The sequence below is a fragment of the Thalia democratica genome, unplaced genomic scaffold (genome assembly GCF_965202585.1).
Source record: "Thalia democratica unplaced genomic scaffold, ktThaDemo2.hap1.1 HAP1_SCAFFOLD_638, whole genome shotgun sequence".
NCBI classification, from domain to species: domain Eukaryota; kingdom Metazoa; phylum Chordata; class Thaliacea; order Salpida; family Salpidae; genus Thalia; species Thalia democratica.
The window spans coordinates 11,887-26,040 of NW_028139643.1; the positions used below are offsets into that span (position 1 = coordinate 11,887).

The 14,154-nt window shown below is 27.5% G+C and overlaps 1 protein-coding gene across 1 annotated transcript; it reads left to right on the forward strand.

Moving 5' to 3' along the window:
• Window positions 1–959: 959 nt before the first annotated feature.
• LOC145846793 (A disintegrin and metalloproteinase with thrombospondin motifs 18-like) lies at window positions 960–12,852 on the forward strand. Its single transcript, XM_082953408.1, has 16 exons — window positions 960–963; window positions 1,654–1,985; window positions 4,391–4,583; window positions 5,658–5,947; window positions 7,050–7,133; window positions 7,252–7,411; window positions 8,307–8,412; window positions 8,500–8,637; window positions 8,762–8,924; window positions 10,181–10,276; window positions 10,517–10,726; window positions 10,844–10,958; window positions 11,172–11,302; window positions 11,818–11,941; window positions 12,348–12,462; window positions 12,705–12,852. The coding sequence occupies exons 1-16, from the start codon at window positions 960–962 to the stop codon at window positions 12,850–12,852; spliced, it is 2,409 nt and encodes an 802-aa protein (XP_082809534.1).
• Window positions 12,853–14,154: the final 1,302 nt, after the last annotated feature.

The following is a 14,154-nucleotide window of genomic DNA, read 5'->3' on the forward strand; positions in this document are numbered from 1 at the left end:
TACAGGTCAGTGAAAGTTTGAAAGTTTTTATTTTTCATTAAAAAAAAATTGTTTGATCAAAAAGCTTTTTGTACTATATTAAAGGTTAAGTAAAGCATGTTGACCAAGATTTGTTATTATACCCGGTACATAACTTTAACAAATTGTCTTGACAGCTAGTAGAGTTTTATTTTAGAACAGTTTATTTTTTAGTAACAGTACTGTTTTAACAGAAAAAAATTAATGATGCTGATTTGGATTCATGGCCAGAACATTACGAAGAACACCATCTAACATTGCACAAAAAACTCAAGCAATCCACGCATAGACATTTAAAAGGTTTTTTTTTATTTTTGTTTACTATATTAAAAGATCAGTAGTTGGATATAGTGGTTAAATATTATGATTACATTAATGAGCCTTGTTTTTAAATGGTGTTTTAAAGCTAAACTATTTCAACAAAATCTTAAAGATAACTTCTGTAGAAAATATTTGGATTTAAGTAAAATCTATTGGTAGTTTGTTGAAATATTTTAACAAAATATTTTTTTTTTATCTTAAGCGATTTAATTACTTTGCTGTAAACCTAGTTTTCTTTAAATTCTATTTGACTTCTACTCCTGAAATATTTAGGATTTTCATTATATCTTCTGAAATTAAATTTGAAAAACTTAATGTAAGAACTAGTTAATTTTTTTATGAAAGAAATTAGTATTATTTAATTATTTATAGATGAGATAATTATTTACTTAGAAGTTAGAAAAATAAAATATGTTTGACGTTGAAGTTTAAATTTTCTCCACGAACTCTGTACCGCCGTCAACGGCCGAAATCAAACAGTTACGTCACAAAAAAGGAAAAAGTTCATTCAGTTTAACCGGTGCAAAAATTATGTTTGGCAATAAATTTGCTTTTAGATCGGCAATCTCTTTCACGTGATTTTTAATTTCAGCAGATTTTCTCATTGATTATATTTTGATATGGGTTTGAATTTCCGGTTTTAAACAAGTTTAAATTTTCGCCGGAGGTTTTTAATTTCGCCGATTTAACTATGACATAATTGTAAGAAGTTTTCTGCTTATTTAAATAAACTCTGCTTGTTATCACAATATTAGCTTACAGAAACATTTCTGCCATTTCATTTCCAATAAATGTCATGTTTTACACTCAATGTTCACAAACAGTTTGTTAACTTTGCTTACTGGTATTTCTAAAAGTGTAAACCTGTGAATCTAACTTAATAAAAAAATATTTGCAAAAGGTTACAAGAACAATAAAAATATTTTTAAAAATTTTCTAAATTCTGCTACTTCTTTGTTATAATTCTATGCCTTTATTATTAAGTTATAAACTATTTTTGTAAGACAATATAAGCAATTTTAATAATGGTTTTGAATCAGGCCTTTGCATAGTGGTTAAAGTAGTCCCTTAGTGGTTTTAAAAGGGTGAAAAAATGTAAGGGGTGGAAAACTTAATGGGTGTTTAAATGTGTGATGTATGATAAAAAAAGGGTAGGGGGTTATTTTTCAAATATTGCAAAGTAGGTGATTGTAAAAACAAATTTAAGAACCGTTTTAAATCAAACTAATTCTTAGTTGTTTTGTGTATATAGTTTTTCAATATTTCTAGATAAAACCACACAGAAAACTGAATGAAAAAAAAAAACATTCCTAGGTTTTGAAATTGTGACACCGTTTAAAACGGATAGAAGTTTCAACCATCAAACAATTGACCGAAAAGCAACAAAGAGACATCGCAGAAGCTTGAATGAAGAAATAAGCCGCAAAACATATAAAGTGGTCCACTATCGAGTCCGTGGTCTCGGCCAGTCTTTCCTGTTCGACCTTCGGCCCAACTCACAACTGCTGTCCCCCAATTTCTACGTTAAGAGAATGGACAAGAACGGAAGTCGGATTGTCGAAGGAAACGGTTGGGATTGTCACTACCACGGTCGCTTGGTCTCGCATGGTGACCGACCAGTTGCCATGACAACCTGCAACGGACTGGTTAGTAACAACAACTGGTTGTACAATTGTTTCAGTAATACTTTTTAAAGCATTTGATGTATAAACACTGCTATGTAAACTTTTTTTAGACTCTTTTAAGAATTTTTACACACCTCAAAGTAGTTAAATTAAAAACATGTATTAACTAATGAGTTTTTAGATGCTTAAGTGCAGTTTTATTCATTAAAAATTTAACTTATGTTGAATATTATTAATAATAGGTTAAATTTGTTTAAATGAAAAATTTTTCTAAAAAGTTAACAATATGAGTTTTAAATAAGTTTTTGTACAACAATTGAAAATCTTGCGTTGGAAAATAATAAACAAATAAGTTGTAATCAAGCTAAATTTCTAAAATTTCTGTAATTCCCACAGTCTATTAAATAACCGTTAACTGTTTGACAATCATGAGGTTTTAATTAACAAGTTACCTTTGATTTAAAGAAGTGTTATGATGTAAGAATGTAAAAGTTTAAATTCATTGCCTAATTATAAAGAATTTCCTTTGAAGTAGTCAGTTGTGTGAAAAACAAATTCTAGAAAATATCATAAGTAGAACAAATTTATTTATTGTGTTTTTAAAAGTGGTTCTTAGAAAAAAAATTATTTTAAAGTTTTATTTCCAAGTAAAACTATTTTAGTTTTGAAAGTTTATATTAAAAGTAGGGAGCTCTCTATCTATTAAACAATAATTATTTTTTTTTGTGTTATGTAGATGACTATCTGCTTGCAAATAGATATATAATTATTTCCTAGCGGTTATTGATTTTCATTAGTTAAAAACAAACTTTAAGTAAAAAGACTTACAAACTGAAAATACATCAATCAAATGGCATCTAAAAGAACCAAAACAAAAAATAATTTATAACATTACAAACAGTAAAAGTTGGACCAACGCTACGAAGTTAACAATATAACAAAAGTATTACGCTTTAAACTTATAACAAAAGAATAAGTAGAAATATTTTCATTGAAATTTTGTTTGATGTTGCCGACGTTCAAAAGCAACCAGACTTGCTGTTTGTCTTTTCTTTGCTACAACTCAATAGGAAACTAATAAGTTTATCTTTACCTTTGTTGAAATTCCTAATGGCTACTCACGTGGTCAATTTCACCATTATCACATATTCTCGTTTACTAATTACTATTACGTGCTAATATTGTTTTAGTGAAAAATCCTAACGTAATTTTGAACTTTTAGTTTTGTTTTTGTTCAAAAGTTATGTTTGTTTTTATTATCTCTTCGCATAATCTGGTTTATTCTATTGAATATCTTGATGTAAGTCAGCCTTCTATGGTTACGTGTGTGTTCTATATTAACAAAAAATAAATAAAAAAAGAAGCTGTTACAGTACCTGTAAACAAAATCATGCTTATTTTTGATAAATATATTAACAAAAAGTCGCGTCTGATATAAAATTAGTTCATTTTGACGGGTTCGTCTGAAATTATACAGAAAATCGGTCAAGTTTCAATTTTACTACCTAATTATAAAAAACACTGCAAGATTTTTGTCACATTTTCTTTAGATGAAAGCTGAAATATTTCAAATTTAATTTTTGAAACAGAGTGATTTTGTTGTTTAAAGACAATTTTGTCTTCTATCTAGAGTACACTAAAATACTTTGAGTACATAAACATTCAAAACGTACTTAAAATATAGCTTATGACAAAAATAGCTTTTATAGACTTTATCTTACGTGAAATCTTAAATATCTTAAAAAAAGGGAAAATAAAACCATGATAGTTATTTGATAGATATTAAAAGTGAATAGAACGAAATATAAATATTACGTAAAACTTTTAGCATCAACGTGAATAAAAAAATTTTTACATTTTTAGATTTTGATCAAAACGTGTACAATTTAAGTTTTTAAGGTTTTCGAACTACATATTTTTAGATAAGTACATTTATGGACAGTTTTTTTTAAACGTTGTTTTCCATTTAGTTTGTCTAGATTTTGTAAAACTTAAATTAACTCTTTTTTATTTAGAATGCTTCCATAATTTTAGCTGATAGTAAACTTGTTTACAACTCTTTAGCATGTTAATCTCATTGCCATTCAACAACTATTATGACGTAACAATGCTGCAATAATGTTAGCAGATGAGTACTTGTATGATGATCACTCGACACAAACTTTGTAATAAACAATAAACTCGACACAAACTTTGTAGTAAACAATAAACTCGACACAACAATCTGCTTTTTGAACAGACATTACACTTTTTTTTGCACTATATATAAGCTTTTATTTTTATTTTTCTTGATGACGTTTTTTATTGTTTGTTGAACCATTTTTTGATTATTCAATGTTATTTGTACATGTTAACTTGCTTATAACACTTCTATAACTATTTTCAATAACTTTTTTAATTTTAATTAAAAAGCTATATTTATTCAGACGGGCTTTATGCGAACAAACGATGATGACATCATAATAGAACCGGTAGACGATAGCCATATAAGCGAGGATGAACGCCATAAGTTCGAATCGGATCCTCACGTCATCTACAAGAAACGTCACAATCACGTGCATCAACGTCAAGGAGGCAAAAACGAAGAAAAAATACAGTACTGTGGCAAGGGAAGAAGACGTAAGTTTATGACGTCATAACTAAAACGTTTTCGTTTAAAAGTCGGCGTTTGTTTAGCTTTGTGGTTAAAAGATAACCTTTTAACTATTTGCTCTAAATTATCCATTCAAAATACAAGTTTTACATTAATTTGTTATGCAATAAAGTCATCGTTTTGAATTTGGTGGTTAAAAGTTTACTTTTGATTTTAGTTAGAGTTATAAAATGTTGAATTTATTATTAGCCTTCTCCTTCTAGTTACAACATGCTTTAAAACCTATTCGGAAAAAATCAATGACGTGATAATGAAGCTGTAAAGAAAGCTTTAAAAAGCCACCATTTGGCCTGTTTGACATGATTATCACTTAACAACTTTAAAAGTTTGACACTAAAAGTATTTTACAATAAAACTTACAATTTGAAACAAGTACTTCATTACTAAAAGTTTTTTAAATTCCATTGTTTAAGATGTCACTTATGTACTTCTGTCTAGTAAAGCATAAAGTCTTTTGTGTATTTGTTGGTGTTGTGAATAATTGTTTAAACAACTTCATGTGAGTAGGAGTTTTTGCAAGATAAACAACAAAAACCAAGGGGTCTTAAGTATCGTTGAAACGACCCAACAAGCATTTTTCTATTGTTAATTTTGAACTTGGCATTAGTAGTTTATATAAGCAATTGAAGAGAAAATAACGTTTCTATTCTAAACAATGATAGTCGATTTTACTGAGCTAAGTTGCTTGTGTTATCAAATCAAATTAAAAATTTTCTTGTAAGTTTCATCATTTAAATTTTTTATGAAATAAAGTTATTTTTTCTACTTATATTTTCATAATTTGATCGAAAACTTCTATTTTGTTTGTTTTAAAGCTAGTGTATTTGTTTATTAACTATAATTTTAATCAGAAGACACCTAAATAAGTAAAGAGAGCTTATCTTAGTTGTTACTAAACAATAAGCATAATTATTTTCTTTATCTACTACAATAGCTTTCTAGATAAACCAACAGTTATTTTGCTTATTTCAACTGTTTATGAAAAATAATTAAGTTAATTCAAACTGTACCAATAAACAACGCGTTTCATTTTACAACAGATCCAGTAGAAATCAGTGAAAATTTAGAAAACAAGACACTGACTATCCTGTCAAATGGTGAAATTCGTACATCTTCACAGGAAGATCAACATGAAAACGAAGAGAGAATTGAAGCAGAAAGAAGATTTCGCAGGTCAATTTCGAGAGAAAGGTCGAGTCATTATGAGAGAGATGAGAGAAGAGTTAAAAAGAGAATTGAAACTTTGGTGGTCGCTGATAAAAAGTTTATTGAAAAACATAAAAATGATGAAAGGAGTACTACAATCTACATACTAACTATTATGAACATGGTTAGAATATTAATAAATATTTATATGCAATTACATATAAGTTGTTAGCTTATATTTTATCGTTATTATACTTTATCGTATAAACTTTAAAAATAATATTTGTGAAATAGTTAAAACTTTAAAAATTAGTAGGTGTTTAATTTAAAATAACATGTTTCTCTTTAAAGTCTCTTAGTATATTTTTGCGAAATTTACCCTTTTTTTTTTTGTAGTAGCAAATTTTTACCCCTTTTTTAGTTATTGTCTAACCGCAAACTACGTACTTAGCTGTATACTACAATACTTTAATTTACTTTAATACGTTAATAATAAATTAGATTAAAAGAAGCTCTTAAAAGGATTCACAAGTTTGGTTTTATATTTATTAGAATTACTAGCAATAGTAATACGTAAAATTAAGGTAACTAATGCGCTTATCTACTGAATTGTAGCGCCAGAATTTTAAAAAGCAGATAGAGAGATAAGAAATTCTACTAATTTTAATTGTATTAAACTGAAAACAGATACTTTGAAAACTTAAAAAGTAATTAATTTTACGGGTATCCTTGGTAAACATATTACGATTTTACCGTTTCATAAAGCTACTAGAAAGTAGTTAAAACTGGGTAATAATTAGTGTCTTTGTTGTAATTAAAGTTTTTTATTAGTATAGTTAGCACATCGATAGGTGTTTTTTAAATTTTTATATCCCATCATAAAGCGGATATAATTCGTTAAAAATTCTTTAATGTTTTTTCCCTAGTTAAAAATTTGGACTTATAATTAGGTTTGTAGGTTTCGATGTTTATGGTGCTAAAAGAATTTAAATTACACAATATTGCTAATAAAACATCTAGAGCATTATTTACCGGTAAAAATTCAATTATAGAATTACTAAATTCCTTGCAAGACAATTAATGTTTTTCGAATTAAAATATAAGTGAAAATAAACGTTTAAAAAGTTTTTGTTACGTTATGGTTTAATTAAAAAGTGTATTACTGTGTTGAAAATTCATATAAAAAACACTAAAGTATTTCTTTACACTTTTTAAGCTTGACTTGTTTTAAATCATTTGACTTTTATTGATTTTTTTATTGAATAAACTGTCATAAAATATTTTAGGTTTCAAGTTTATATTCTGATCCTTCATTAGAAAACGATGTTAACGTCATTATTATTGGAATTGTTTTACTGGAAGATGATTCAGTTAGTATTTGCAATAGGTTTTTAAAATACATGCAAAGTTTTTTATGATTTATGGTAATACATCACTATATTAAAATATTTTTATGCTAGTATTTGTAAAGTATTAATATTTCTTAAGGAGTTGGAATTAAGCCACAGAGCAGATACTTCATTGCTTAATTTTTGTGAATGGCAACATAAACAACAAGATAAAATTGGCAGTAGAAAAGCTGATCATTCAATTTTACTCACAGGAATTGATATTTGTGTTAACAAGAACAAACCATGTTCAACATTAGGTTATTAAAATTTTAAATAATTATTAAGTCACAGTGTGTAAAGTTTTTTAATTTTTATAAAAAAAAATTAACAGTAGTTGTACCCAGGCACGTGACTTGGTACGTTTCTGCAAATCTACAGAAACGTATATTTGAGTGCGAAAAAAAATTGCTTTTATTTCAGCTTGAAAAGACTCTGCTTTTTTAGCTTTTAGTATCCATTTATGCTTAATTATGCACTCCTGAGAGATAATTTTGACATATATGTACTCTTTAGCACTTTTAGTGTCGTAAAAAAATTGAACGAATTAAATACATCTAAATTGTAACATTTAGCGCGTTAAAGTTTTGTTTTGTCAAAAAGCTACAATGCAAAATTGAATCTAACGGAAGTTGTAGCTTCAAAAATCAAAATCATACAAATTTCTGTTACTAAAATTTGCATAACTTGTTGTTACTATTGACTACGTTAAATGTTTGATTTTATACGTTTAAATGTTTGAATGAAAACAATGAAAACAATATTAATGTTTTTGAGTTAAATTGTGATTTTTTATATTTATTTTTAATGAATGTTTTCTGGGTTTACACAAGTGGCATGACATAAAGAGTCATATGGGGTGTGGAGCAAAATAAATTGCCTTGTATACCGTTATCACTCGTACTTCAACATTTCATTTTTGATGTATTAACATAACTGCATATTTTCAGATTAAACTTAATAACATTAGAGGTAGTTTAAATTGCTGTGTTCCCGCTAGGACGTGTTATTTAGGATATTTTAGCTTTTGCAGATTCGTAACTTTTTTGAGCTAGCTACGTCCCTGGTTGTACCCTATACGATAGATACAAAACTACATTTACTAACTAATAATTCAGTCAAAATTATTTTATTATTTGCTGTTTTCATTATCAGGTCTGGCACAAATAGGAGGGATGTGTCGTAGAAAAGAAAGTTGTACAATTAACGAGGACATTGGTCTTGGACTTGCTTTTACTGTCGCTCATGAAACTGGACATAGGTATGTCTCGTAAATTACTGTAAATAAAAGAAAATAGTAATTATATTAATGTAAATAAATATAATTTAACTTTTTAATTTCATACAGTCTTGGAATGAGACATGACGGTGAAAGTAATACGTGTAATTTGAGCGAAGGAAATATCATGTCACCTACATTGAATTCTCTAAATGGGGTATTTACTTGGTCCCAATGCAGTAAAGAGTCATTAAAAGATTTTCTCAAGTAAATAATTCAAATTCTTCATAAGACAAAAATTTGAAAATTGCTATCAAACATTAAACAACATTACTTGCTAAAAGGTAAAAATTTCTTCTAAATTAGTTTTATAAATATACACTTTTTTCAGGAGTTCAGACAGTTATTGTATGAATAACAGTCCATCTGAAATAACTTCTGATTTCGATTATCCGTCACAGCAACCGGGACAAACTTATTCGGCTGAAGAACAGTGTAGATGGCAGTTTGGTAACAAAACACAAATTTGCAATCATAAATACAAACATGGACTTGTTAGTTCAAGTAAAAATATCTTTAAAAACATGTGAACTCAAACTATGATAAAAAACGTGTGAGCTTAGTCGTTAATTTTGAGCATAGCTTGATTTCTTTATGATCATGATCTATGCTTTTGCTATTTCTAACGTAATAAGTCAATTAAAATACTTCAAAACGTATTACTCGCCTTTAAATTACTAAGCCTTTAAAAGGTGTTACAAAACAGACAAGCGAACGTAAAATTAATTTAACTTGTCAACATTTTTACATGCTTCTTTGAGAAGCTATACACGAATGTACATTAGTTTACAGAAAGAAGCAATCAAAAAGTATAAACACTTTGTACTTATAAAATAAATATTTGTAGAAGCAAGCTTAATACATACATTCTCAAAAATTTTATTGTTTCAGTGAGGTGTGAAGGTAGCTTTTTAAAAAAAATTTATAAATCAATATAAAAATGTTAAAGTTGAAATTTTTTCTAGTTTTTGCACACGCTAGCCTAATAAAACACAAATTGACTTGTTTTGCAACTCTTTTAAATATCAAATGTTGTTGTTTTTATGCTACCATAGGTAATTAGCTTTTTTGTAAATATTTTAAAACAGTAATTAAAGCCGTTGTAGATCGTAAAAATAGTAAACTAATTGCAGCTGATTAGTGTTCAATCGCTAATTGCTTTTAATGTAAAAATAGTTAAACTATTGTACTGAAGCTGAACATGTTTAAAAAAAAATACAACCTGGTTTAAACCAGAGCTTAACATTTACTGACCTATAAAAACTGATTAAAACAACTATTAAGCCAGTTTTATCAGCGGTTTCATATTAAAACAAACTTAATTACCAGCAAAGCATGTTTGTAATTGATATAAGAGAGAAATATGAACTGCTTATACTTGCCAACTAATGAAAAACAAACAATAAAGCCGGCAAGTCTTTGTAGATGTAAAATATTTGCACAGCTTTTTAAACTAAGTTGATATTTGATACTTTAGTTTACTTTTCGTTCGATCAGATTTATTTTATTTATTTTTGCTAAGTCTTAGTTAAGCAGCATTACAAAGCTAACATACAACTTCATTTGCTGTTTATTAAGCACATAATCTAAACTATTTTTAATATTATTGATTTACAAGCTAAAACAAAAAGTTATACTTAAAAAGAACACGATTTACAATGTTCTTATTTTCTGTAAACCATACTATACATTTTACCATAGGTATATATATTTTACCTGTTAAAACTTATAAAACAATAATTCTACTTAGGAAGGAATATGTAAGACTTTATGGTGTGGAAGGGGAGAAATTTGTGAAACAAAATATATGCCAGCTGCAGAAGGTACTAAATGTGGACACAATCTTGTTAGTAGTTTATGTATATATATATAACAAAACTTAACTGCATGCTATCTTTGAATAAAGATAAAACATTCTATTTACAGAAACCATCCAAATTTTAACATAAATTGATTTTTTCTTATTATTTAATTATTGTTTTAATTCAAGTAAAATAACTAGTAAAGTAAAAGATATTATAATTTATTCAGTAACTTATAATAAGAAAATAAAATTCTGTTTATCAATAAAACCTTTTGGTAACAGTGGTGCAGACGAGGAGAATGTGTCACATTAGGGGAAGTCCCAAATAGAATAAACGGAGGATGGAGCAAGTTTGATAATTGGTCATCTTGCTCGAGGACTTGTGGCCGCGGTGTCCGATGGAGAGTTCGGCGGTGTGACAGCCCCAAGCCTCGATTTGGGGGAATTCCCTGTAATGGCGAAGACAAACAGTACGAAATTTGCAGCCCAGAGGTTTTTTTCCAACTGCTGAGTTTTTATCTACAACTTTGTAATATTATTTCTTTTTAGTTTGTAGGATATTGCCATGAGTTATTTTAATTGTTAGTTTAATAATCTTTTAAAATTTAGGATTGTAAACCTTCAACAAAGACGTTTAGAGAGCAACAGTGTTCAAAATTTGATTCAAAACCTTACAGAAGATCTTATTACAAATGGGTACCTTTCACTAAATTCTCTACTTTTGGTCAGTTAAAATTAGTTTATAGTTTTTATATAATAAAAACAATTAAAACATTTACTTCAAGTTTATGACAATCTTAACTTCAAAATTTTTTGAAATACAGATTATTACTTTAGAATTAAATCAGCTGTAGAAACTATTATACTTAAGCCTAACTAAGTAGCTCAATAGCTTTTCAAATACCTGAAACTAAACAGATTTTATTTTTATGTTTAGGTCGAGGACAATGTGAATTGTTATGTAAAGCTGAAGGATTCGGATTTTTCGATATGTTAGCAGATCAAGTTATAGATGGAACACCTTGTACTGAAGATAAAAATATGTTGTGTATTCAGGGTAAATGCATGGTCAGTTTAATTGGTTTTCTAGAAGTTATTTATTTTAATTTAGTTAAGTAGTTTAAAGTATTAAGATAAAATGATAGTAAATATATTGCTAACCCTACTTTTTACCTTTCTGTTAATGTTTTTAAAATTTAAAAGTAGTTTGTTAAAGTAATTTTTGTTAGTTTTTTATATCTTTAAATAACTAACTGAATGTTATTCTTAAAATAGTCAAATCATTAAAAAGGTTACATATCTAATAATAGTAACTACAAAGTTTTGGTACGTTTAAATATTAAAGTTTTACACCGAGTTTGCTTCAAAATAAAAAAGATTGTATGTTCCGAAATTGTATGCATAATTGAAAATTAATTGTGTGGTTATCACCACTGTTTGTACTTTTAACTGGATTAGGGTAGATTTGTTTAGTATGAACTCACTCGTGAAGTTAAAGTACAAAATATATATGCTTTATGTTTTTTGTTTCAATTTCTATTTTATTCTTATTACTTAATAGATTGTATTTGCTTTTGTTACAGAGAGTAGGATGTGACAATAAAATAAATTCAAATGCAACAATAGACGCATGTGGTGTTTGTAATGGTGACAATTCTACATGCCAAATAATAAGTGGTGTCTACGATAGAAAAGTCGTAAATAGCGGTTTGTTTGAATATTTTTTAAGAATTTTAAATGTAGTTTTTTGAAAAAATTTCTTTTGAAATTGGTACGATCAAACTTTAAGTTGGCCATAAAAAATTTATCCCTAAACCAAAAAATATAGTTATGAATTTCAAACACTTAAGTATTTTTTAATATTTGCATTAGACAAACTATTTAATTACCATATAAAAATTAAACAACAGATCTGCTCTTTTATATCGCGTTTTCCTATTTAAGAGCACAATAAAAATAGTTTAATGTCGGCAAACAAGTTATATATCAAAATAAAATTAGACCTAAGTTCAATTACAAAAGGTTATGTAACATCAGCCGGCTCTCGAAAATCTTCGGAACTTGTAGTACATTTGTTTCCTAATTATTTTCTCACACTTAACAATGAATGCAGGGTACTACAGAGTTGTTCGCATTCCAGCTGGGGCAAGGAAAATTGAAATAAAAGAAAATAAATGCTGCACTCACAGCTATATTGCAGTGAAAAATACAAACACAAGAAATACAAAGTGAGTTTTTATTGAACTTCTACGTTAATGTTTTACAGCTAATTTTTTTTTTTTTTGAAGCTTTAATTTTAGCTGCAACAAAGTTTGGGTATATAGTTTAAAATAACGGAAATAAAATTTTAAGTGTACAGAACATTTTATTACATATTGTAAATACCAAGGTAATAAAACATAAAAACACTCAAACGAATTTTTAACTTTCGTTTATTTGATAAACCATTTTGATTTTTATACTTTTCCAGATATTTCCTCAATGGAAACTGGGCAGTTAATATGCAAGGAGATCGAAAATTTGCCGGAAGTGAATGGTTATACAACCGAACACCATATAAAACCGAATCACTTTCAACCGAAGGCCCGATAGATCAAGACTTGATAATCGAGGTTTAAATTTTTGCTTTGTTTTTTACAGAGTTCTGCTGAATTTGTACTGTCAAGAACTATAAAGTATAGCTAAAGTTTAGGTTCAAACTAATTATGTTTTTTAATTTATCAAACTGTTTTAAGGTTTTAGTAGTAACTGATAATCCGGGTATAACTTGGACGTATACAACACAAAAACGAAATTACCCTGAACCAAGAATATTGGTTGTTTATGAACATGAGCTGGTCGCTCCAATAGAAAAATATGTTTGGAGTAAAAAGTATTCAGAATGCACTAAATCTTGTGCTGGAGGTTTGAAATAGTTCATAATAATGCAATTAAATCTAAAATAGTAAGTATAAAACCAAAAGGACATTTTTACAAGCCGTTGATTATTTTATAAATAATGATTATAGTATGATTTTAATATTAATTTTTGGCCTCTGTGTATTTAAGATGAGAGCTAAATTGCTTTGTTTAATAAAGTTATGTACTGATAAATCAATTAAGCGAGAGTAAAAAACACAACTTTTTTTAACTTAAAGGTTTTCAGACCATACAGTTGTTTGAATTTTTATTTCCTGATAATGTTTTGATTATATTGGATAAAAACTAGACATTATATTCACATTACATCTTAAGAGACCTTTAGTAGGTATTAAATAGTTTAAGAGGTATAAAAGTAGCTATTTTTGTTGAAAAACATTAAACGAATATAACAAATAAGTGCAAAATATTGGTTATTGATACAAGCATTCTACTCAATGAAATGCACCGGTTGTTTTTTTCTAGAATAGATTATTACGTCACAATGTTTAAGTGCTTGTCGTTTACTCAACTTTAAATTTACAAAGCATACATTCTTATTCAATTTGCTTTTTTTTGATATAGTATTCCGGTATAAGCAATTTATTTTCTAAAGATTGTTATTGACTGTTAAACTTCTAAGCATAATGCGTTTTTTTGAAATTATGGAACAATAACAACACTAGTTTCAAAAGTTTATATCTTCAAATTAGTATAGATTCTGTTCTTTTTGCTTTGACGAAAATTGAATAAAAACTGCTGAAAACTATGATTAAATGTATCTTAAACTTTTTAATAAAAATAATGTACAATAATAACGTTATTTTCAGGATCACAAACTCTACAAGTAAGTTGTTTGAGGAGACAAATATTAAAAGGAGTTACACAAAAAGAACAAACAGTATCTAACTATTACTGCAAATCATCCGATAAACCAATTGTTATTACAAGGCGTTGTAACATTGAAAAATGTCCAGCAAGGTTTGAAATTTGTTTTTTTAAGTTTAAATATGTTTTTTATG